This window comes from Scyliorhinus canicula, chromosome 7, assembly GCF_902713615.1.
Source record: "Scyliorhinus canicula chromosome 7, sScyCan1.1, whole genome shotgun sequence".
NCBI classification, from domain to species: Eukaryota; Metazoa; Chordata; class Chondrichthyes; order Carcharhiniformes; family Scyliorhinidae; genus Scyliorhinus; species Scyliorhinus canicula.
In genome coordinates, this window is record NC_052152.1 from 182,062,945 (window position 1) to 182,089,270 (window position 26,326).

Here is a 26,326-nt window from a genome sequence, read left to right on the forward strand (position 1 = left end):
GATCCGACCCATGATGGTCTTGTCGTCAGCAAATTTGTAGATGGAGTTGGAACCAAAGTTTGCCACCCAAAATTGTAATTGATGGCTTCAGCGGCATACCCTGGCAACTCACCTGATTCCCTGGCATTCTGCTGCAGGCCTCAGGATCTGTTGGGAAAGGAGTAACAGTGGTCTGTGGAACAGTGACTGTTTTCCTTTTTTTGGGAAGGCAGGTCTCAACAATGGGTAGCTCGCTTTTCTCCCGAGTCTCAGAATCAAATTGCTGGAGTTTTTTTTGCCTCCTCTCTTAAAATGCTGGAACTGATATCCTGCTCCAAGAGTCAGTATGACGGTTCAAAGTTCAACAATGAGAGGAGGAAATCTAGCACAAAGTGTTTTGAAATTCAAATAATCCCATCCCCAGACACAACTTTCCCTCACCTTAATAACCATTAAAAAAATACAGAAAATAACAATGCCAGGAACAAATTTGAGATTGAAATGTAGTTGCTCCAGAACAATGATAAATAGGTTGTGGTAAATGTGGACAAACAGTTTTGTGAGCGATACTTCATATAGTCATCTTAATCCTAATGGTTCATCAGGATGAGTGTCACAATGCTGGTTAACTACAATTAAAAAAAAAGTTGGCCACCGTTTATCTCGCTGAATGATGAAGCAACATTGGAGCGGCTGAATTCTTCAGCAGTAGTCAACCCTTCAAAAAGGCTGAGCATCACTGCTTTTTCTATGTTTAACAAATAACATCTTCATCAGATAGTTAAAATAAATTATACCTACAAATTGACAAAGGACAAATCACTTACCGATGCTCATAAAGGAGGAACTATAGTAGAGATAATGCTGCATTGATAAAATGCTGCCTCAATTTGTATTATTTGTCAGCTTTTTTTTTCAAAACGATTTTTCTTTATTTGCCATGAACTTATTTCTGTTCCACAATGAAATTTCTGTGCTGCCATCACCTTACCTGCACATTTGGTCCTCGTGGTAAGGGGAGGGCCTGGAGGTCCTGTTCCTCCATCCCCGGGCCGTGTCAGCAGAACTCTTATTTCATATTCCACGTCTGGATCAAGATGCCACAATTTGTAGGTCGGAGAGTCCACAATATGTGTTTCAGCCCAATTCCCTGCAGTGGTACGGTACTCGACTTCCTTCAGGATAATGGGGCCGTCTCCAATTATGGAATTTGCATTGGGTTTGATCCATAAATAGGTTGCGCCGACTGCCAAAAGCTCAGGTGGAGCGATAGGTGTGGGTGGATCTGCAATATAAAATAGAGATAAATAGCTCACTCACTGAAAATTGGGGTTGAAAATATATTCTGAGCAGACCATTACTTGCATTCTCGGATGCAAAGATGCAGTTAAGATGTATTCTGCAGTTTAGATGATGAAGAAAGTGTACTATTATAGTTTGATGTAACACATTGTGCCAGTCTGCACAGTGAAACAAATAACTGAAAGAACAACCATCTTCTGCCATATTATAGGGATGACTTAATCTGAGCAGTAACACTTGTTCATCTAACATCTCTCTTGCACTATGCATTTGTTGACCTTTTGCACTGCACTGATATCAAATTTGCAACTTAGCACCGTTTGGTTCTCAGAAATCAATATTACACCATTAAAACATGTCAATATTTATACTATCAAAAGGTGTTCGGGTTGGTTGATGTGCTGTCTTCAAATTGCTATGACCAGAAAATAACAATCTATTGGTGAGTAGAACTGTGAATATGCATTCAAATATATCTGCAAGTGTGTCTGCTACCTGCACTTCAAGAACAAAGCAAAGGGGCATTTGAGATACAGCTATCCATTTATTCAAGTCTGTGATCTGAAATGAAAATCGCTTCTTGTCACAAGTAGCCTTCAAATGAAGTTACTGTGAAAAGCCCCTAGTCGCCACATTCCGCCACATGGGCAAATCTTCTGCAGTCAGGCTAATTATGTATTTCATGATAGGTTTCCAGTCTTATTTCCAGTTCTGCTGCGTTGTTCACTTTGAGTGGGAGGAAAGGAGCTTATTGGAATACTTTGTGCTGTGCACCAGATGTCCTGTGGCCCATGGGTTAGCAATTTTTTTTAAAGTGTATTTTTTGATATGCATCTTGCCTGGTTGAAAATGTTTGCTTTTGATTAATTATGCTTATAAGGCACCCTATCAATTTAGATATCCTCCTTTGCCTCCAAGGTAATGAAGGATGCTGGGAATGCAAAAAATACAGCACATGGTACATTTTTGCATTCCCAGCATTTATTTTTAATATATTCACCTGAAATAAATCACATTCAATAGCTACTGTCATTTTGGGCAAAACGTCCTGGAGATAATTACGAATATTCTACTGGTAGAACAATAATGCCAGATTTCCCCATCCCAGCCATCCGAAATGGGTACACAAATATTGAAAAGTCTGCATGAGGCCGCCAATTTCCCTGCCATTTCTGCAAAGAACACTTGACTTTGCCTTGAACTTTTTGTTTGCATGATTGTTGGGAAATATTTTGGTGTATCTTTCATGTTATAATGCCATGATCTTTAAATAAGGGGACATATTTTTGGCAGTGTTAAAATGTTACATTCAGACTACTCTGTAACTAATAGTTCTGTAATCCTAAAAATAATCTCTTATTCGGAGAGCTTCAAACAAGAGATCTTGGTAATTGACGACGAGTTAATTTGAAACAATCAGTGAGAAAATATAGAAGAGCGCTACTGAGGAATATCTGTCTAACACTTGAACATTTAAAAATGATCTCTGATTTTGCTTTGACGTATTGATTGGACTCGTCAAGAATTCTCAACTTTCAATTACTTTTCTCACTGCAAAACTTTCCAAATGTCGTCTCAAGATTGTGAAGGTAATTGACTTCTTTCACTTTTCCAATCTTTTCCAGTCACCTCCACAAGATTACAAGATAACAACAGATGAGACAATCTATTCCTTCTATCTTAATTCAAACATCCTGACGCACATAAGTCCTTCTACTATTGTAACATCCATTTGTTTCTTGAATCAGTCCAGAGATGCTGCCTCCATTCCTCTAATTGGAAATCGTTTTGATGTTTTGATCACACTTTTGTGCAAATTAAAACATCCTGATTACAGTTTCTACCAGGATGTGCCTGCTTGTCCTCCTTCTTAGTTTCATTGTGTATTTTACATGTCTCGTAATGTTCATTATATTATATACGTCTAGAAATTAACTTTCAAATGCCTCTTTTTAAGGCTGAAAAGCACAGGTTTTCCAGTATTGTGTCTTTGGGCGGCACCGTAGCACAGCGGTTAGCACTGTTGCTTCACAGCGCCAGGGACCCCAGTTCGATTCCCGGCTTGGGTCACTACCTGTGTGAAATTTGCATGTTCTCCCCGTGTCTCTGTGAGTTTCCTCCGGGTGCTCTGGTTTCCTCCCTCAAGTCCCGAAAGACATGCTTCCGAATTGAACATTCTGAATTCTCCCTCGGTGTACCCGAACAGGCGCCGGGAGTGTGGCAACTAGGGGATTTTCACAGTAACTTCATTGTAATGTTAATGTAAGTCTATTTGTGACACTAATAAAGATTATTCTTACTATTATTATTATTTGCTCTGTCATGACCCTATCACTTGAAATGTCTCCCTTGTCTCTCGGTGACTGGAGATGAACACAGTATTTAAAGTATGGTTTGGCCAGAGCATGACAAGGTTTGATCATGATTTTGACCAACTTGCATTCAATTGATTTGGTAATTTAGTCCAGTGTCCTATGTTTTTGAAACTTGAGTCAATTTTGAGGACCTACTCCTTGGCTCTTTCTAATTCATACATAGCTTTTGCAACACAATTCATGGAATATGTGTGAAACTCATCTTTCCAGCCTCATAACAGTTGCCTGCATTGTATTTTTCATTATTCCGTCAATTTACATTTTCTTCCCTTTCCTGGAAACCATGCTGATGTGAGGTGCAATTCTATTAATGGTGGCATTACTTTAATCCAATGGCCATTTTTCACACGTGCATCTGGGCAGAGAGAACTCTCTCATTTTTCCCTTCTGGCTTCACTTCTTTTCATGTCAGATGATATCTTTTAATTGTGCGTAGCTCTCCAAGCACAAAATTGTGACCTGTCATACCCGTTGTAATTTGCACACTTTAGGATTCACACTCCTGGCCTATCAAAATCGCACCCAGTGGAGCCGGCTATTGATTTAAATGCCCAGCTGTCTTCATAAACCAGGTACACACAAAGCCAGACCTGACTCCATACCCCCCTTGAGAAAACAGGAACTACTGGGTTTTGGGGTGGAACTTCCGGTTTCGGAGAGCTCTCTGTCGTGGCAAAAATCCAGGCTCATGGGTCACTTCGATCCGAGGGCGCAATCTAACCAAAAGAAATCAAAGTCCATTCTGGGCAGGAGTAGCGGAAGCGCCAGGAACTACCCTGCTATATAACGGCATTCTGTTGCTATTTTGGGCCCCGCAGGGAAATGTCCCCCCCCCCCCCCCCCCCCCGAGGCCGCACTTAGCTTCATTTCCTCAGTACAGGAAGAGATCAGGACGCCATCTTTAAATGGCGCCTCAATCTCTCTCAATCCCTCCCGACGCGATCCCCAGACCTCCCAGGCACCTGAGGTACCGTGGGGCCCGATCCATGGTACAGGCAAAATGCCAACTTGGCACTTCCAGCCTGGCACCCTGACATGCCTAAAATGTATTTTAAATGGGTTAAAACGACTTCTCAGTGGGTGGCACAGTGACGCAGTGGTTAGCACTGCTACCTCACAGCGCCGAGGACCCGAGTTTGATCCCGTCACTGTCTGTGTGGAGTTTGAACATTCTCCCCCTGACTATGTGGGTCTTATCCCCACAAGCCAAAGATGCGCAGGGTAGGTGGATTTGCCACACTAAATTGCCCCTTAATTGGAAAAAAAATTAATCGGGTACTTTAAATTTATTTTTAAAAACATGAGCTTGATTCTCCGCAGCCCGACGCCAAAATCGTGTTCGGCAACGGGACGGAGATTTTGTTTCCCGCACAAAATCGGGACCGGTGTCGGTTCCGCTATTCTCCGTCCCCCGAAAAGTGGCGTACTCCCCTCCGCGTATCCACCGCCTCAGGACATTGCCTGAGTCCCGCCAAGCTATTCTCGGTCCCCGACCGGCTGAATTCCCGACGGCCTGCGCCGAATCTGGTCCTGCCATTCGGGAAGCTCGGGTGGCGGCTGCAGTCTCAGTCTGGGGCTGCCACACTGGAGGGCAGGAGGGGCTTAATTCAGGACTGGGTCCATGTGTGCGGCCGGTCCAGGTCGAGCGGGCAACCGATGCGTGGCACTATTTTGGCAGTTCAGTTCTGTGGGTTGAGTGCGCCATGCAGCACGGCGCTGCCGCTGGAGGCGGAGGTGTGGGGGGCGTATCGGCAGCTGGAGCTGTGAGCTCCACGACAGCTGCCTGCTGGCCTCCTGCAAGACAGTGAATCTGTGGCCTTTTGACCCTAGTTTTCCTGGCATAAAAGACCACAGTTTTCACGATGGCATGGGGACATCGCTCGAAAAACGGGAGAATCCAGCCCCATTTCTTCGATCACAAAGCAGTTTTTGAAATGTGTAAAAATAGATCTTTCACCTCTTTATCGTTTTCATCTTTTGAAGAATTGTTAGAAAAAGGCCATATTTACTGCCCATCCCTAGCTGCGCTGAGAAAGCGTTGATTGACCTTTGCTTTAAACTGCTGCCAGATCTTGTGTTCATAATTTTCCCTTGACTATGTTAGGTAGGAACGTTCTGGATTTTGAAGCAGCAATGATAAAGAAATGGCAGTTTTTGCTCAAGTACCAATAATGAGTCATGTAGGGAGGTTGGAGGTGGCAGTGTTTCCATGATCTTTCTGCCCTTCCCACTCCTTGGTGCAACCCGGTGTGAAGCTGCGAGATCCTGCAATACATCCTGTGGATAGTACAAGGCCACAGTTGGTGCTGAATTATTACAGGAGAACTTTCATGCACGCATCCAATTCAGTGAAACATACAGGGTTCCAATTAAAATATTCAAATTATGACAGGACTTCCAATGTATTTTTTGCGTCAGCCACCATTTTAACTGCAACTTCCTCAGCCCACTCACAAGCCATGGACACAACAGGTCAGGGCGCATCCATTTATAGTGCTGGTTGCAGTGATCATTAGCTGCAGTAATAGAAAATTGGAAAGAAGATTGGCATTTTTCTTATTCTTTCCTTCGTCCTCATCATTAGTCATTTTTTATTCATTCATGGAGGTGAGTGTTGCTAGCAAAGCCCAGCAATTTGCGCCCTTGTCTAATCACCATTGAGTAGTTGGTGGTGAATACTTTCTTCAACCACTACAGGCCATCTGTTGTTTCCCTTGTATTCCTCGCCAACTCCTTCATGGCGAAAGCTTCAGCGGGAGAACATAGGGCGGAATTCTCCGTAGGGGGCTGAATTCGTGAAGGCCGTCGTGAACTCGGCCGAGGTTCACAACGGCCTCGGAGCCCGCTCCCCGCACTTAATTCACCCCCACCCGGGGGGCTAGGAGCAGGGCCTCCGTCTTTCTCGGCAGCGACCTCGTCACGCCGAGAATGTGAAGTCATCCGTGCATGCGCGGGTTGCCTGTTCCAATCCGCGCATGCGCGGATGACTTCATCACGCAGACAGCACGAACCCGTGCATGTGCAGTGGCCGTCTTTCTCCTCAGCCGCCCGGCAAGACGTGGCGGCTTGATCTTGCCGGGCAGCGGAGGGGAAAGAGTGCGTCCGTTTTGGATGCTGGCCCGATGATCGGTGGGCACCGATAGCGGGCCTGTCCCCTCCTGAGCACAGTCGCGGTGCTCCCATCCCATCGGGCCCCTAGATGCCCCAAACCGGCACCTGGCACCCGTTTCACAAATGCAGCGACCAGGTGTTGTTGTGTGGGGGGGGGGGGGGGGGGGGAGAATAGCTGGGGGCGCCAGGCCCTCTCACGATTCTCCCACGCCACGTGGGGAGCGAGCGGAGAATTCCGCCCATAGTTTTTCAAGTCTCTCAAATGGAGAATCGCGCCCAGGGTTTGTGGAGTCAAGAGATGAATCAGTCAGCACAGGATAGTGAACCACAATCTAAGCTGCTCCTAAAGCCATGGTATTTGCCTCTTTGGTCCAGTTGAGTTTCTGGTCAATGGGTTCGGCCTAGAGCACTACCCCAAGGAACACCGACAGCGATGTCCTGAGTTTGAACTGAACGGCCACCAACACCCACTACCTTTGTGCTGGCTATGACTCTGAACCCCATTAAATGCAATTTTACAAGGGCATGTTGATCCCATTGTCAGTCAAATGTCACCTCAGCTCTGGGAATCAGCTTTTTCCCTTCTTTACAATTAGGTGGAAATGAGATCTGGAGCTGAGTGAGCCTCGTGTAACCCAGAGTAAGTGCCACTTGATAGAATTAAAGAATCCCGACATTGTAGAAGGAGGCCATCTGGTCCATCAAAACAACGGTGACTCTCTGAAAGAGCACCCAGCCAGGCCCACTCCCCCGGTAACCCCAACTAACATTTTGGACACGAAGGGACAATTTAGAATGGCCAATTTCCCTAACCTGCACATCTTCGAGCATCTGGAGGAAACCCACGCAGACACAGGGAGAATGTGCAAACTCCATACAGTCACCCGAGGTCAGAATTGAACCCAGGTTCCTGGTGTTGTGGGGAAGCAGTGCTTACCACTGTGCCACCCTATAGCTCTGTGAAAGACACCTTTCGTCACTGATGATTGAGGGCAGGTTGATGAGGCTGCTGTGGTGGAGTTGGATTTTTCCTGTTTTTTTCCTGGCTTATCCCGGGAAATTTTCCACGTTGTCTTTTAGATGGCAGCATGGTAGCTGTATTGGTTCAGCTTTGTTAGCTGCACAGTTACCTCTGGAGCAAAAGCCTCCAGCACTAGAGTGGGCATTATGTTATGGCTGATTGTCTTTGCTGTATCTAGTGTGCTCCGCCATTTCTTGATAATACATGGAGTGAATCAAATTGGCTGAAGACCGGTATCTGTAGTGCTGGAGACCTCAGGAGGTGGTTGAGAGGCATCATCTGCTCAGCACTTCTAGCTGCTGATCATTACAAATGTTTCAGCCTTATCTTTCGCTCTCATGTTGAGCCCCGCCATCATTGAGGATGGGGATACACATGAACTCTCCAACTCCTGACAGCAGTTTGATTAATCACCACCATTCATGACTATAGGAGTGCAGAGGTTTTGATTTGATCTGTTGGTATGGGATTGCTCAGTCTTGTTACTGCATGCTGCTTCTGCTGTTTAGCATACATGCAGACCTGTGTAATTCCTTCACCAGTTATGTCTGGTGCTGCTCCTGTCGTGTTCTTCTGCACGTTGAATGAGGATTAGTCACCTGGAAGATGGCAGAGGATGAGTGAGGAATATGCTGAGCCATGAGGTTATAGATTGTCATACATTTATGATGCTGCAGTCTACAGAGCTCATAGATCTAGTTAAGCGACTAGATGTGATTTTTTTTCCAGAGCAGAAAATCTCTCCTATTTAGCACAGTGGTAGTGCTACTGACCACAATGGGTCCTCAGTCATAGGGTCATAGAGTGCTGGAAAGTGGGATTGGAATAGATAGGTGTTTGATGGCTGGCGCAGACACGATGGGCCAAAGGGTCGCTTTGTGTGCTGTAAAACTCAATGAGAACTCCAGTTGTGGCCTTACAAGAGCTTTATACAGTGTAGAGATGGGGCTTCAATGGAACTGTGTGGTTGTCTCTATGACCAATGCTGCATGGGAAGGTGCATCAGTGACAGGTAGGCTGGTGAGCATGAGGTCCAGTCGGTTTATCCCTCCTACCACATTCCACAGGCCTATTCTTGCAACTGTGTTCTTCAGGCTTGACCAGATTCATCAGTACATAGAACATAGAACATAGAACGATACAGCGCAGTACAGGCCCTTCGGCCCTCGATGTTGCACCGACATGGAAAAAAAACTAAAGGCCATCTAACCTACACTATGCCCTTATCATCCATATGCTTATCCAACAAATTTTTAAATGCCCTCAATGTTGGCGAGTTCACTACTGTTGCAGGTAGGGCATTCCACGGCCTCACCACTCTTTGCGTAAAAAACCCACCTCTGACCTCTGTCCTATATATTACCCCTCAATTTAAGGCTATGTCCCCTCGTGCTAGCCACCTCCATCCGCGGGAGAAGGCTCTCGCTGTCCACCCTATCTAACCCTCTGATCATTTTGTATGCCTCTATTAAGCCACCTCTTAACCTTCTTCTCCCTAACGAAAACAACCTCAAGTCCATCAGCCTTTCCTCATAAGATTTTCCCTCCATACCAGGCAACATCCTGGTAAATCTCCTCTGCACCCGTTCCAAAGCTTCCACGTCCTTCCTATAATGAGGCGACCAGAACTGTACGCAATACTCCAAATGCGGCAGTACTAGAGTTTTGTACAACTGCAACATGACCTCATGGCTCCGGAACTCAATCCCTTTACCAATAAAGGCCAACACACCATAGGCCTTCTTCACAACCCTATCAACCCTATAGTGCTGCTACTGAGCCACTGTTGACGAAAGAAATCGAAGGCCTATCCAGAGTACACTTGTGTGATCTTGGTAACTTAATGCTAACATGCAGTAGTACTGATTCATCTGCTGAGGGAGCTTATAGGTGGCTGTCAGCAGGACGTTCTCTTATTCATATCTGATTCGATGCCATGCGGGGTCCACAAGCCTGTGTGTAACATTATGAGAAATTTACAGAACTGTAAGGGTTAATTTTAGGTCCAAATCAACCACGAGAGGGAGCTAGATGCAGAACTGTATAAAACATTGATGCTCAGCCTCCTGCGAGACGAGAAGGCCAGAAGACAGACTGTAGGAAAGCTAGTGTGAGTGAGAGCAGATCATAGTTATTGTATTAATGTAGATATTAGTGATAGATGAGTGTAGAGTGTATGATTATTGTCAATTGTTTATTGTATAGGAGTAAGAGTTGAATTCAATTAAGTAGTATAAATACATCTTTAGCTTTGTTCAATGTAAAAGCTAGTTGTGGCCTTTGTGAACATTACACCAACTATCCTAGGATCTGAACCACAATGAACACCACACTGTGCAGCATCTCATTTGATCTCTAAGCCATCCTGAAACATGCCACTGTGTGTCAGTCACCAAAATATTAGTGTAAGTTTTCTGAATGGAGTCCACATACGCAATTCCATGCAAATTATATCTAATCAGCACTTGACTACCAAACCTGAAGGTATATGATCAGCACCTCCCAATAAGTTCAAACTATGGAAATCAGCAAAATTGGGCCCAAAATTATGCTGAAATCGTTTTTTCCAATGGGAGTACCTTGTTTGCATAGCACACATTTACTTTATCACACCGTTTCACCAAAATAATCCCCTGACAGTAGAAAGGAAAATGCCTTAAATCAATATGTTCTTACATGTTCCATGTCTAACAAAAAAGGATACAGCCTATGTCTAGTTCTGAATAATGAAACAGGAAGTATAAATATTTAGAAGGTAGGAGGGCATTTGGGAAGCAATAGTCATAACTTAATCAGGTTCACATTGAAGCTAGATAATGAAAAAGGGGAGCCCAAGATAAATGAATTGAACTGGAATTTGTTGATTACAGTGTGTTGAAAGCTTAGTCCAACTGGTTGGAAAAAAGGACGTTCCACAGCAAATCAACAGTGGAAGACTTAAATAAGAAATGTACAGATGCGATTGCTATTTACTATAATTCACAATTATGCCAAACACAGGGCCTCTTGGATATATTGTATAGAGAGGTGAATGGAAAAATAGATTTTAAAAGATTGATAGAGAAATTATATGCAAGGATACTCCCATTTTTGCATCTGAAGCATGCTCATGAAAAGCACAACAGACTGGAATCATGTACCCCTCTTGTCAAATTGACACCATTCTGTAGCCCAACTGGACATTTGTGGCATGTCCGCGGTGAGGAAGAATTTTATAACATTTACCTTAAGAGGCAAAGTTGGCTGCACCATTGGAACTGGCCGCAGGTATGGTGCAGGAAGACAGGAAGTGGGGAAGGTTTGGAGGAGTCAAAATGGAAAGATGCAAAACATGAGGGGGTGGTGGTGGTGGTGGGGTTTCCAGGGGAGAATAATAGGGTGGTGGTGGTGTCCGGATGAGAAGAGGGGGATGTAGATGGGAAGAAGGGAGAGGGAGGAAAGTGGGAAGGGGAAGGGGGAGGAAGGAAGGCTTGAAGGGGAAGGGGTGGGTGAGGCCAGAATGCTTCAAAGGAGGAGGGTCACACGACCCCCACAGTGCAGAAGGAGGCCATTGGTCCATTAAGTCTACACTGCCCCTCTGAAAGAGCACTCTATTCAGGCCTCATCCTGTCCCTGGAACCCAGTAACCCCACCTAACCTTTTGGACACTGAGGACAACTTAGTCTGGCCAATCCACCTAACCTGCACATCCTTGGACTGTCAGACAAAACTGGAGCACCCGAAAGAAACCCAAGCGGACAGAGGGAGAACGTGCAAACTCCATACAGACAGTCACCTGTGGTTGGAATCGAACCTGGGTCCCTTGCACTGGGAGGCAGCCGTGCTAACCACTGTGCCACCGTGCCGCCCAATGTTGCCGGGTCAATCTTAGAATCCTGGGTGGGGTGAGAGCTGGGAGTTCTGGTAACTGTGAGAAAGGTAAGTGAGATGCAGTTAGATGGAAGGACCAGGGTCTTATCAGTGACACCCAAGTCCCATGAGAGAAACACATTAGGTGGTTGAGTGGTGAGGTGTTTGAAGGATAGAAGGTTCACTTACTATGGTGGTGGGAATTTTCTTGTTCTGCAGAGCAGTTCTCCTCTGCATCTCTGCATTGACCACCCTGGCTACAACCTATCAGGCCACAGTAGACAGCAGGAATGGTCTAATGTAGCCATCCCTCGGGAAGAGGTTGTCCCATTTTTCTTGGACTGCCTCCAGGAGATGCATTGCTGAAGGAGGGAGGCTTGCTGCATTCACCTGCTTATCCTTCTTTCTATTCCTGAAGGCCTGTCCGTGAGCATTTTAAATATGGTATGCAGACATGAGAACGGGACACCTGACTTCTTGAAATGAGACTCCATGCAGAACACACGCATGCATGACTAATGAGGAGGGGAATGCACAATTGCGTGTAAAAGCCTACCCCTCTCTGTGGGCAGGAGAAATTCCAACTTTCTCATCCCCCCACAGAACCAATGACTGGAGAGGAAGATTCTGCCCAGTGAAATATCTGAAATACCCAGAGGAATTAAGTTTGCCAGTTAGAGATACTAAGTGAAATTATGAAAGAATAGTCCTGTGCTTTTGGAATTATATCACTGAAACTTGCTGGTGTAATTGAAAAGTAAGTGATAGACACAAACACACTTTTTTCAAAAGCTTGGTCAATAAACAAGCTAAACTAACTTTTAATTTGAGATCTATATCAGGTAGGCTGTAGCTGTCATTTAAAAATCTAAATTAGATGTGAAGGTGGCTGGAGTGCGAACACAGAAACTAAAGTTTACCAGTAAGCTTCAATTTGTTACCTACAATCCACGGGGAACATTTCAATCCAATTCATTCTTCTCCCTGTAAATCTAATGGTTTCAGCTGACAAATTCACACAGCATTTTAATTTTGCCTTGCTGTGCACAACAGTGATAGTGATGGGAGGACCATGCCGCTTAACAGTATGCTGGATTAAGCAAATATCTCTTGCTAAATCATTTTACATTAACAATTAATACGGTGATGCTAACTATCCCATCTGTGTACATTCACTGAATTCTAATATGACCTTACTCTCACGCCTATAATATTCCCTTCAAAAACAAAGTCGCCCAAGGAAAAGCTTTGCTGCAACATTTGTTTTTTTCCCCCCACGAATTCTTGCATCTCTGCCCGCACAGTAAGCAAGGTTTAATGATTTGTTAACAATGCTGTAAAATTCTGAAAGTTCTTTTCCTATTGACCTCTTACTCAGTGAATTCTATTAAGCAGAGTGTGATCATTACCCAGAATTGCAATAATCATGGGATTCAAATAGTGTTTAAATACAGGTAAAACAGAAAGAACTGCTGTTCGATCTTTGGTGGATGTTAAAGATTTTGAAGCTGATTTTTCCCTTCACTGCACAGTTCCCAAGCATTGTTAAGAGGAAACGGGGGTGATCTAAGAAAATAGAAACATGATAAATAGGGTGGGAATAGGCCTTTTGGCCCCTGGAGCCATTAAGATCATGGCTGATCTGATTGTGACATCTACTCCACTTTTCTGATGTCCCTACTACCCCTGGCTCACTTGTACTTCAAAAATCTGTCTAACTCAGCCTTAAATTCAATTTGTTAGGTTTTGGAATTATTTCCCACCCAGAGTAATGGCAATTGGCTCATGTGTCTGTCTTCTTATCTCACTCGCTCTCTATCTCTGTAACTGCCTCCAGTTTTTAACTCACTAAGATATCTGTGCTCATCTAATTCTGGTCTCTCGAGCATCCCAAAAATCCCATCATGAGCATTGGCAACAATGGCTTCAGCTGCGATAAGCCCGGAATACTGGAAATCCCTTTCTGAACCTCTCTGCCACTGTCTCCTCCTTAAAGAAGCTCCTTAAATGGTATCTTTTTGACCAATATCTGTGGTACAGTATCAAATTTAGTTTGGTAACACCTTGCAACCTTTGACCTCTTTAAATATGTTTTATTACTGCAAGTTGTTGTTAATATGTTCTACATTCTAAAATTAACTTGTTACAAGACAGAAGAAAATGATTTGGATTGGACTTCGCTATTACAGTAACCAGTATGAATACGTTTTTGGTACTGGCTATTTCTGTACACAAGCCGACTGCTGTTGCCTTTTATCACTCCCCCACTCAATCTCACCAGATGTCAACCTTAAATGTCAAATTAGGGCGGCATGGTGGCGCAGTGGTTAGCACTGCTGCCTATGGCGTGAAGGACCTGGGTTCGATCCTGGCCCTGGGTCACTGTCTGTGGGGTGTTTGCACATTCTCCCCGTGTCTGCATGGGTTTCACCCCCACAACCCAAAGATGTGCAGGTTAGGTGGATTGGCCAAGCTAAATTGCCCCTTAGTTGGAAAAAAACAATTGTGTACTCTAAATTTTTTTTTTACATGTCAAATTTATCTACACCCAGAAAATTCACCTGGCTAAGCACTAGGCTGATGGTTTAGACAGAAAGCATTCCCTGTAAAAGTTCTACTGCTGAGGAAAATGAAGATCCTTACGTGTCTTCTTGCATACCCTCTGGTTCCAGCTATTTTAGCAAATACAAATAATATAAATAAATCACTCTGACACAAGTATCTGTACCCATTGTTGTAATCTATTTTTAAAAAGAAATATGAGCATGTGATCATCTTGAAGGAAGTGCGTCATGTGATCCAGCCTCAGTTTCACTTCGGCCTGGAGCAGAGCACAAACGCACAGAGCGTGATTTTCCCGTCGTGCCCACGATGATGCCCACCACTGGCAAGGCCAGAAAATCCTAGCCACAGCTCTGATGTCCTCAAGGTTTCTATCAATGTGTACATGTTCACATTTGCCTGTTCTTAATAAATTAACCCACAATGTGTTTTCACAATCCCTTATGAGTGGTGCCTGGACATAATACACACGATACCCATCCACAGTACAAAACTCTCCATCACAAACAAAACTGTTGGAAAGGTGAAATAATTTCATTTCGTTCCTAGTCTCATGACCCCTGGTTGACATTTTGCTTGTTTTCTGCCTGAGTCATAATGCATGTTAGATTTAATAATCCACAGTAGCAAATTTAAAATTACAATTCCCTTAATGCATTTTTCTTTCAGTCAGGAAGTTGGCTGAATGCATGCTGGAAGCTGGCACTCTTCTTTACATCGAGAATTATTTAAATATTTCATAGAATTTACAGTGCAGAAGGAGGCCATTCGGCCCATCGAGTATGCACCGGCTCTTGAAAAGAGCACCCTACCCAAGGTCAACACCTCCACCCTATCCCCATAACCCAGTAACCCCACCCAACACTAAGGGCAATTTTGGACACTAAGGGGAATTTATCATGGCCAATCCACCTAACCTGCACATCTTTGGACTGTGGGAGGAAACCGGAGCACCCGGAGGAAACCCACGCACACACGGGGAGGATGTGCAGACTCCGCACAGACAGTGACCCAAGCCGGAATCGAACCTGGGACCCTGGAGCTGTGAAGCAATTGTGCTATCCACAATGCTACCATGCTGCCCAATTACATAGTGGTTCTCTCAGAAACTGGCCATTCAGCCTTATAGGTCCATACTGGTGTTTATGCTCTCCTCATACCTTCTGCACCTGACATCATCTAAAAATATCAGTGCATCTTTCTATTACTTTCTCCATCATTAACTTACTCAGTTTCTGTTGAATGCTATGGTAAGCGCCTCAACCGCAATAGCAAGTTCCAGCTGCTGATTACTTTTTGATATTGCAGGTTCACCAGAATTCCTCATCAGATTTATTCATTTTATATTTATGTTCCCTGGCAGCACGGTGGCTCAGTGCCTCACGGCACCGAGGTCCCAGGTTCGATCCCGGCTCTGGGTCACTATCCGTGTGAAGTTTGCACATTCTCCCCATGTCTGTGTGGGTTTCACCCCCACAACCCAAAGATGTGCAGGGTAGGTGGATTGGCTAAACTAAATTGTCCCTTAATTGGAAAAAATGAATTGGATACTCTAAATTTATAAAAAGAAAATTTATGTTCCCTATTTGTGGACTCCACCACATGTGGAAACATTTTCTCTGCAGTAAATCTCGGCTTTTGCAATTTCCCTGTTTGCGTATTCGCTTATTTGTGTTTTATAAATCGTACATGGCATCGGCCATCGTGCGAGCAACAGTCACTTATCCTCACTTTCTTTCAAACAGAAGTATCTGGAAGCAGGTTTCTTCAATTAGATCTGACCGTGAACATTTAATTCTCTTTGGTTAAGCACCTCTCTGAAGGGGGTGGGTCATTTTCCTTCAATGAGGATTGCGTGTTTCTAAAATTTTCAATGCATATATTACTCAGAGACCCCCCCCCTCCCCCCTCCCCCGGCCACCCTGCCAGTCTGTCGTACGCAGATACCACAATTTGCTGGACAGTACCGTAACTGCACAATCAATACTGCCCTCACATTGTTGGAACCCATCTAATTTCCTCCCATTAAAAACCATGTTGATTGTTAGTGATTTCACCGTTTGCGAGGTTTCACGGGAATCTAAACCCCCCCCCCGCCACGAATAATGGAACTTTACTGGATGTCTAATTGATCAAACCTATTCATGATTTAAAGAAAACCTCACTAACTTCTCTTTTTTAAGGTAAACAGTCGCTTGTTCAAGCATTCTTTATAGATTTCTTATAGTATCATCCTCACAGATGTCTTTGCATCTTCTCCAGTGCTTCTAAATCGTTCTTGGTGCATTCCATGGAATCACATTGTGGGTCACAGCCTAGGGATAAATCCTGGTCTTCAGATCCAAAAACACTGAGCACAGGAGTGCATACTGGAAAACCAGGCATTCATAAAATCATAGGATGATAAAACACAGTAATCTCCCTACTTAGCATATTGTGTTAAATTTTAAATTGCATAATGCAGCCCTCTCAGTATTAACTGAAGTGCTGCTTCGATTATGTACTTAGTCCTGGTGTAGACTTGAATACATAAATTTCTGACTCACAGGCAAAAGTACAAAGAAAGCAACAAGTTTCAAGGTCAGGTGATAATTGGTAAGGAAGCCAGAGTTAACTTCAGGGTTGATCAAGAAAGCTAGTCTGTGATGGCATGTGCAGATTATGCAATCTGAGTAATTTGTATAATTAAACATAACGGACATCTGTAAGAATGAAAGAAGATTGTGTCACGTGTAGAAAACGTTATGCTGCTTCAACCCATCATCTCAAGTCCATCTCTTTTGCTCTCAGGAGCAAAGAGCTTAGTTCCTAGATGAGAGCTTGAAGGATTCCTTCTTTTCTCCCCCTCCAGTCCAGGCATTGACAATTGATGCATACAAGGTCACTGGCCACCCTCTAGCACATCACTGAGGTGACCATTTTCTTTGGGCCTTTGTAGCAACAGAAGATCCTTGTCCCATCCCTATTGTTTTTTAAAGAGTGTCATTATCTGATACAGGCCCTTGATTTCTCTGCCCATCACTTTTCTTCTTCTCCTTCCTATCTTTTTCTCTTGTTTTTGATTCCCCCCTGCTCTGAATCCTTACATAGGTTCCCAATCCCCTGCCACATTAGTTTAAATCCTCCCCAGCCACTCTAGCAAGTACCCCCCAAATACATCAGTCCCGGTCCTGCCCAGGTGTAACCCGTCCAGTTTGTACAGGTTCCACCTCCCCAGAACATGTCCCAATGCCCCAGGAATCTGAAACCCTCCCCCCACACCATCTCTTCAGTCACGTATTAATGCGATATATCCTGCGATTTCTACTCTGACTAGCACACGGCATTGGTAGTAATCCTGAGATCACTACCTTTGAGGTCTGACTTCTCACCTTTTTTTCAACTCCCTATATTCTGCATTTACAACCCTTTTTTTTTACCTATGATGTTGGTACCGATGTGCACCACGACCACTGGCTGTTTACCCTCGCCCTCCAGAATGTGGTTCCTCCGAGAGGAATTCACTCATATGCATCCTGGTCACAGACTTAACTTCGCACATGAGGAGTTGAAGTTGACCCTGTGAAGAGCCTCACGCCATACCCACAGGGATGGCGCAGTAACCAGGACCCTCAGACTCGGCCCTTTGTGCAAAACCTCCTCCATCCGTCCCCATTAACAGTTTGAGTCCTTGAAACACCCCTATACCTTGTCGATATTTGCCGGCCAGTAGTAGAATAACAGATTGGGTAGTGCCAACTTCCCCGACTGCCTATCCCTTTGCAAAAATGTCCTACGAACCCGGGGAGTCTTACCATCCCAAACAAAAGTAGATATCAATTTATTAACCCTGCAAAAGAAAAGTTTGGGAGGAAGATGGGAGACACTGGAACAAAAACAAAAACCTCGGGAGAATATTCGTCTTCACCATTCTGTACTCTTCCAGCTAAGGTCAGAGGGAGGGAATTCCATCTTTTCAAATCGGCCTTCACCCCTTCTACCAGATTATAAAAGTCAAGTTTATGGAGCATGGCTCAATCACGGGCCAACCGGATTCCCAGATACAGAAAACTAGTTCTGGCTGATAGAATGGCAGCCTCCCCAGATCAGCTCCCTTCTGGGGTGTGTGTGTGTGTGAGGGGGGGGGGGGGGGGGGGGGGGGGGGGGTTGCTGCATTCATGCTATATTCAGTTTTCTACCTCAAAAAAGAGCCACACTTCCTGAGCAACTCCATCATCTCCCCAACATTGGAGAGTAGGCCCCTAAAATATAATAACAAATCATCCGGATATAAGGACATTCTAAGCTCCCTCCCCCCACACTCTATCCCCCTCCATCTGTTGGATGGGCTCAATGCAATGGCCAGCGGCTCGATTGTTCATGCAAACAAAAGCGGAGACAATGGACACCCTTGCCTTGTACCCCTGTTCAGTTGGAAATACCCCGAGCTCAGGGCATTCGTATGTACACTCACTGTGGGGGCTCTAGACGAAAGCCTAATCCAGGAAAAAAAATTTGGCCCAAAGCCAAACCCCCCCCCCCCCCCCCCCCCCCCCCAGTATCTCAAAGATACCCACTCAACCCTATCAAACATCTTCGCTGCGACCATCACAATAATTACCTCTGACTCGGTCCCCAGCAAGGGTGACAAAACCACATTTAACAGTCTCCTAATATTGTCAGACATCTGCTGACCCTTAACAGGTGCAGTCTGCTCCTGAGAGATCACTCCAGGGCTCCTAATGCGTTGCCATTGCTTTAGCCGACAACGTAGCATCACCGTTTAACAACGAGATAAGCCAATGTGACCCACATTCAACAATCTTTATTAGTGTCACAAATAGACTTACATTACCCTGCAACGAAGTTACTGCGAAAATCCCCTAATTGCCACACTGCGCCGCCTGTTTGTGTACACTGAACGAGAATTCAGAATGTCCAAATCACCTAACAGCACATCTTTCGGGACTTGTGGGACAATCCGATCACTGTGTTCAGAGAGCGCCACCTTCACCTTCTTTCTCGGCGCCCTTTGTACCTTTATCCGCCGGCCCATCTTGTTCATGGCTGCCCAATTGGGGCCAATGCCCTCTCTATTGCTTTTGCCAGATCCTCAGCGACTGCCTGCTGCTTCTTAAATTCATCGGTCAAGAAGCAAATCAACTTCTCTGTCGTCCACTGTGGGACCACCGACTCTGCAGGAACCACCGCCATGTTACTCCTTGCTGAAGCTCGAAAAACATTTCAGTGTTAGGATGATTCCTTGCCCAACTTCTGCCCTGAGCTATTTTTACTGGACATTACTCGAATGAGGGGAACCTTTTCCATCCAACTATACCAATTTCCTCCAAATCAAATCGGCCATAAACTGGGCAGAAAGGGGCAAAACCAAGTCCCTGGCAGGAGACATGTTTGACTGCTCACAACATAGCCACCATGGGAAGTCATCAGGCTGCTGTTTGACCAAGCTTTGTGCCTGTACTGCTGTGGACAAGTATTTACCCTTTGACCCACTCTTCTCACCCCCATTTTGAACTCTCGTCTGTCGGTTTTTTCATGCAGGGAAACCTTGTCGTCAGCAGTGAAAAATGGTGTTTAATATCTTGGCATAGGGATGAGATCTTCCTGGTCTGCACAGATTAATTGCTAATCGTTTGAACCCACTGAGGCTTTACAGGAATCACAACCAAATAATATGAGTCACTGTTATGCATAAAGTTAATGAAGAGCAAACTTAAGCAGTTAGTCAAAGAATGATTAATTATATTTTAAAGTTTAAAATGGCAATCAAAAGTGCACCTGTTAGCACTAACAATCTAATTTAGAATCTCAAAGTATAAATGAATTGCTGTGGTAAATACAGCACAGATGGAACTGCAGATGCCTCTCCACTGCAAGCTATGTAGCATCATGTGCTAATTCGCATTCTTGATAACGTTGTTCTGAATTTTACCTTTTTTGGCCTTAAAACACAATTTGCTTGCCAAGATCCATTATTACTGCAGCAATGTCAATTGTCTTATGTACTATATGTCAACTGTCTACAATGTATGATTTTATTACCAAGCAAGATAGGGCACCTCCATGCTCTAATTAGATTAAGGTTTTCACTGAATAAGCATTGGCAATGAGAGAGCTAAAAACATTTGATTGTTGAAGATGTCAGTCTCATGAATGTATTTCCAATATCCAATGGTAACATATTCCGTTTTAAAATGACATAAGCTCTTCCAATCCCTCCAGTGGAGCAGGAGGCGATTGGGCCCATCGTGTCTGCACAGGTCCTTGGACAGGTACTTTAAGCCCTCACCTCCACCCTGTCCCTGTAACCCAATCACCCCATCTAATATTTTTAATACTAAGGGTCAATTTTTGCATGGCCAATCCACCTAACCTGCACATCTTTGGGCTGTGGGAGGAAACCGGAGCACCCAGAGGAAACCCACTCAGGCATGGGGAGAAAGTGCAAACTCCACACAGTCAACTGAAACAGGAATTGAAAACCCAGGACCCTGAAGCTGTGAGGCAGCAGTGCTAACCATTATGCCACCGTGCCGCTCCTGAGTTACAAAAAAATTTGGGGGGGATTTAGGGTGGGAAGGAAACCAGAATGCATTCTCACCCAGATCTCCCCCTTTTGGAGGAGCGTTCTCCCCCAGCCCATAGGGGCTGTTTAGCACAGGGCTAAATCGCTGGCTTTGAAAGCAGACCAAGCAGGCCAGCAGCATGGTTCGATTCCCATAACAGCCTCCCCGAACAGGACTAGGGGCTTTTCGCAGTAACTTCATTTGAAGCCTTCTCGTGACAATAAGCAATTTTCATTTTCATTTTATTTCATCCTCACAGAGGTTTGTCAAGCACATCATGCAAGCAACTGCATTGTTTGAAAACAAAAAAAATGTTGGGTAAACATCATTTAATTCAATAGCAAAACAAAATTCAAGCAAAAACTGACAAAAATTTTACACGAGAAGTTATGGCTGGTGACACCGAGTGGATGAACACATGGGGGAGACTTTCATTGAGAGCTGCTGGCAAAGAGCCTAGCACATTTGGAAAGAATATTAGGAATTCAAGTACATGGCTGGTCCAGAAGTCTGTGCATTTCTACCTATTAGAAGAGTGTAGCCTGATGAACTGGGCACATTCCCAAGTTTCTGATTGTCACTTGCAGTGAAAATTTACATATGCACATGTACAGACACGATTGTGTGCCATCACCCAGTTTTCTTTCGGAAGAGATGAGAAATTATAAAAACGTCTAAAATATAAACACCTTGAGGTTTCTACAGAGCTTCTCCCAATCACCAACCATAGCCTGACCCTGGGGTTTCCACTAATCCGGTTTACGATTTAAGGCAAACATCGTGGAAATTCTACTTCAGAATGCTTTGACGTTAATGGTTTGACAATGGGCAGCATGGCAACACAGTGGTTAGCACTGTTGCTTCACAATGCCAGGGACCCGGGTTTAATTCCCGGCTTGGGTCACAGTCTGTGTGAAGTCTGCGCGTTCTCCCCCCGTCTGCGTGGGTTTCTTCCAGGTGCTCCGGTTTCCTCCCACAAGTCCTGAAACTTAGGTGAATTGGACATTCTGAATTCTCCCTCAGTGTTCCCGAACACGCGTTCTAGTGTGGCGACTAGGGGATTTTCACAGTAACTTCATTGCAGTGTTCATGTAAGCCTACTTGTGACAATAACAAAGATTATTATTGGTAACAAAGGAATATCACAAATATTTTCTCAATGTTGATCCACTGTATCAGTAGTAACTTTTAGAGCAATGTCAATGTCCAAAATATTTGTCCATCTTTTTTAAAATCAGATCCTGGTGGAGTTTTTCAATTCTAGCATTTTCTATTTTTATTGTTAAACTTCCGTGACAAATGAGTGCAAATGTCCAAGATATACAAGATTGCCAATATAAAATAAAACCAGATTTTCATAATGCAGTTTGACTCACTTTTATATTACAGTAATGCTAATCCTGTGAAAATATCAAGGAATTATCTCCTGTAGACGATCACATTCAGGCTTCTTGAGATGACAATCGCGGATACCTTTTACTAACCGAGTTTTCATGGATGTAACCAACAGCGGGATTTTCCGGTCCCACCCGCCAGCTGGATTTACTGGTGCTGCTGAAATCAATGGACTTTAGGTTGGCTTTCACCAGCCGCTGTGTTGGGGCCAGAAAACCCGGCCTATATTTGTTGCAATAGCATTGGTCACAATTTGATTCCTTTGATATTTGAGGGCACTCACTTACCATCTGCTCAAGATCCTATTTGCTTGTGTGCACTAACTTTCCTTTTAAGTTCATGGCTTCCACATATTTACTTACAGTGTCTTGTTTGACCTGTTTCTTCACTGCATTTCTCGTACCTTGTGAAACTCATTTCAGCCCAGAATTTTGACGTTTTTGATCAACTGTCGGTGTTCAATGTCATTATCCTCGGAATGTATTTAGCATTTAGCATTAATAAAGATTGGAAATCCTGAAATTGTCCATCGCTGTTCCGCCACAGGCTGCCATAGAGTCATCATCACAGGGCGGGTTCTTTCACCCCATCTGCGGCGTGTTCTGTCGTGGCAAAGGGCCAGAAGATCCCACCAACGTGAATGGCCGGAATGTTCCGCCCATATTTTTACATCATCAAAAGAGGTCCTTCAGCCAGTGTCTGTGTCGGCCATCAAACACTGCTCTATTCTGACCCCTTTTTGCTGCACTTGGTTCGTAGCCTTGCATGCTTTGGTGTTTCAAGTGCTCACCTAAATACTTTTTGAATGTTGTGATGGCTGCTGCCTCTATCACTCTTTCATGGCAGCGAGTTCCAGATTCCCACCAGCCTCTGGGTGAAAAGGTGTTCCTCACATCCCCTCTGAATCTCCTGCTCCTTACCTTACACCTACACCCCCTGGTTATTGACACTTCCGCAAAGGGAAAATGTTTCTTCACATCTACCCTATCTGTATCCTTCAAAATTATGTATACCTCGATGAGGTTCTCCCTCAGTATTCTCTGCTCTAAGGAAAACAACTGCAACCTAACCAGCCTCTCTTCAATTCCGAAACACTCCAGCCAAGGCAACCTCCTGGTGAATCTCCTCTGCATCCTTTTCGAGTGCAATCATACCCTTCCTATAGTGTGGCTACCAAAACTGCACACAGTACTCTAGCTGTGGCCTAACAAATGTTTTATACTCCCCCTGTGATAATTTTCCTGCTCTTATGTTGTATACCTCAGCTAAAAAAGGCAAATATTCCATGTAATAATATTAATAATAATCTTCATTGTCACAAGTAGGCTTACATTAACACTGCAATGAAGTAACTGAAAATCCTCTTGTCGCCACACTCGGCGCCTGTTCAGGTACACTGAGGGAGAATTCAGAATGTCCAAATTACCTAACAGCACGTCTTTCGGGACTTGTGGGAAGAAACCAAAGCACCCGGAGGAAACCCATGGAGACACGGGGAGAACGTGCAGACTCTGCACAGACAGTGACCCAAGCCAGGAATGGAACCTGGACCTGGCACTGTGAAGTGATGGTGCGAACCACTATGCTGCCATATGCCTTCTTAACCACTTTATCTCCCTGTCCTGCTGCCTTCAGGGATCTTCGGACATGCTCCCAAAGATTTCCCTGAATGGTAGGATGCTAGGATGTACAAATGACTATTGAATGTTCCCTTGCCTTGTTAGTCCTCCTGAAATACATCAGCTCACACTTTTCAGGGTGAAATTCCATTTGCCACTATTCTGACCACCTTACCAGCCCATCAATATCATCCTGTAATCAAAGGCTTTCTTCCTCGCTATTTGACACACCACCAATTTTCATGTCACCTGCAAACTTACTGACCAGCCCCCTCACATTTACATCTCGATCATTAATGTACAGTACAAACAGCAAGGGACCCAGCACCGTTGCCTGCGATACACGACTGTATACAGATTCCCAGACATCAAAACAACCTTTAACCAACGCCCTCTGCCCACAGCTACTAAGCCAATTTTGGATCCAATTTGCAAAATTGCCCCAGATCCCATGGGCTTTTACCTTCTTGATCAGTCACCCATTTGGGACCAGTATTGAAGCCATGTAGACTACATCAACTGCATTGCCCTCATCTTCACATCGGGTCACATGCTCGAAAAATTCAATAAAATTGGTTAGACATGGGGCCGGATTCTTCACAGTAGAGGTCGCAAATAATAATAATAATAAAATCAAGGATAATTTGCTTTTGCGTTCGATTTTGTGCTTAATCATGGACTTTTTTCCCCCTTACAACGAAGGTCTCATCTCTGACCTGCACCCTTACAAAACAGCTGATGCAGATAGCAAAAGCAATGTTGTCGGGATGAATACTGGCAATTGTTGACAATGAAGACTTTAATTGTTTCTAAGCACTACAGGTAACGCGGCTGATAGTGCAGAAACAGTGGTTTGCGCCACTTTGATGAAAGCAGCAGACAAGCGACACAGACATCTGTTTATTTTAAATCAATTTGATCTGATATACTGATGGAAACAGCTCAAGATCGTAAGATACAATGCAATGAATGCAGCAAATTCTTCAAAGACTTTTATGCCGAGAGATGATAGTCCTGAGCACTTCCAATCACACCTCTACTTTGCTTTATGAGGAACCAAGGCATCAGGACACCACTATCTATCAAATTATCGGAATAATGCTGTCCAGCTGGGCTTACTGAATGTAACATTAATTGAAAACCATCTTTATTCTGCTTTGATAAGAGATCAGACATTTTATGAATCTAATGCCATAGTAGCAAAAATAATGTGTGGAAAGACAAAAGGCTTTTCAATACACATGCTTCCGTTCTCCTGTTGAGATTGATTTGCCCACAATTAAGTTTCCTTCTCAGACAGGAACTGCTGCTGACTTATAATTTCGTAAACTAAACTACTTAGGATAAGGTTTCTAGTTTCTGTAATTGCTGTCTTTATAGCTAGCTCTTCAGATTGGAATCTGATTTGGCTTCATGTGGCGGCTTCTATCCCTCATAACTTTCATTCTAAAATTTATTTTAATTAATTTGTTAATCTCTGTAGTTTCTGAAAGTCGCAGACAACCGGTTTAATCTTTTAAATAATGCTGTTTGAGAAAACAGTTTCCTATTTCGCAAAGTAAAATGCCCCTTTCTTTGGAGAAATTGTAATTTAACCTAAAGTGCTCCCAAAAGCCAGAAATGCCTCTCGATAATCAGGCATTCTGTCTAATAATACTCAAATGAGTGCTGCAGATAATCCCAAACATTTTATTTGGTTTTTAGAAGCAATTAGGATTCAGAATTATAATCGGTGGAATTTTCCATTCCCTCCAGCAGTGGGAATCGTGGCAGGCACGGGCATCAAATTAGACGAAATGTCTCCGTCAACAGCAAATTTGTTTGGAATTTTGTTCCCCTGTCTTTCATTGCAGGTTACAGGCATATCAGGTTTCCAACTGATCTATGCTGGGGACCATATTCCATCTCATGAAGGCTCTTTAAAAGGCCAATTTGCCAGAATTATGTTCCCGCTCCAAATTAAATGCCTCATCAACGGACAATTGGGACAGTCTGTTTCCTGACTGTATATAAGTGGCGCACACCTGATGAGCTTCAGTTCAACAATAACTTTTGAGGTCAGTAAGTGCTGCTTTTCGCTGCTGTTATGATATGCACTCATGCACATAATGAGATACAGGCAGGCAGTGGCAGACACCCAGTACAGCCAATCAACTCACAGGACAGAACACAGCCAATCACCAGGCAGAAGACTAGAAGGTGGTCTCCCACTATAAAACACATAAGGCATCAACACTGCCTATTTCCACTGGTGACAACTGTAGTGATAGTCAGGGTGTATATATCAATTAGCACCTTCTACACGTGGCTCAGAGCTCGTATGGTCTAGTTAGTTATAGTAAGCACGCTTAGATTAGTAGAGTGTCAAACCCACAGCGAACTGTGTGCATTGCTTAACAAGTTCAATAAAGCGTATTGAGTTAACATCAAAGTTTGGAGTCTACTTTCAAATACAACTGCGTCCAGTTGCAGTCCGTGTTACCCCAGGGTGATTAACACAACATGGTACCAGTAGTCTACTATCTCTAAGTGGTTTACCTCGAGTGA

The 26,326-nt window shown here is 44.1% G+C and overlaps 1 protein-coding gene across 2 annotated transcripts in view; it reads right to left on the reverse strand.

Moving 5' to 3' along the window:
* ptprt (protein tyrosine phosphatase receptor type T) overlaps positions 1-26,326 on the reverse strand; it is a 1,581,811-nt gene that overhangs the window by 858,114 nt on the left and 697,371 nt on the right. For both annotated transcript variants that reach the window (XM_038803435.1, XM_038803434.1), the window contains one exon: positions 971-1,264. In XM_038803435.1, the coding sequence (XP_038659363.1) occupies positions 971-1,264 (294 nt within the window). The remainder of the gene's footprint in view (positions 1-970; positions 1,265-26,326) is intronic.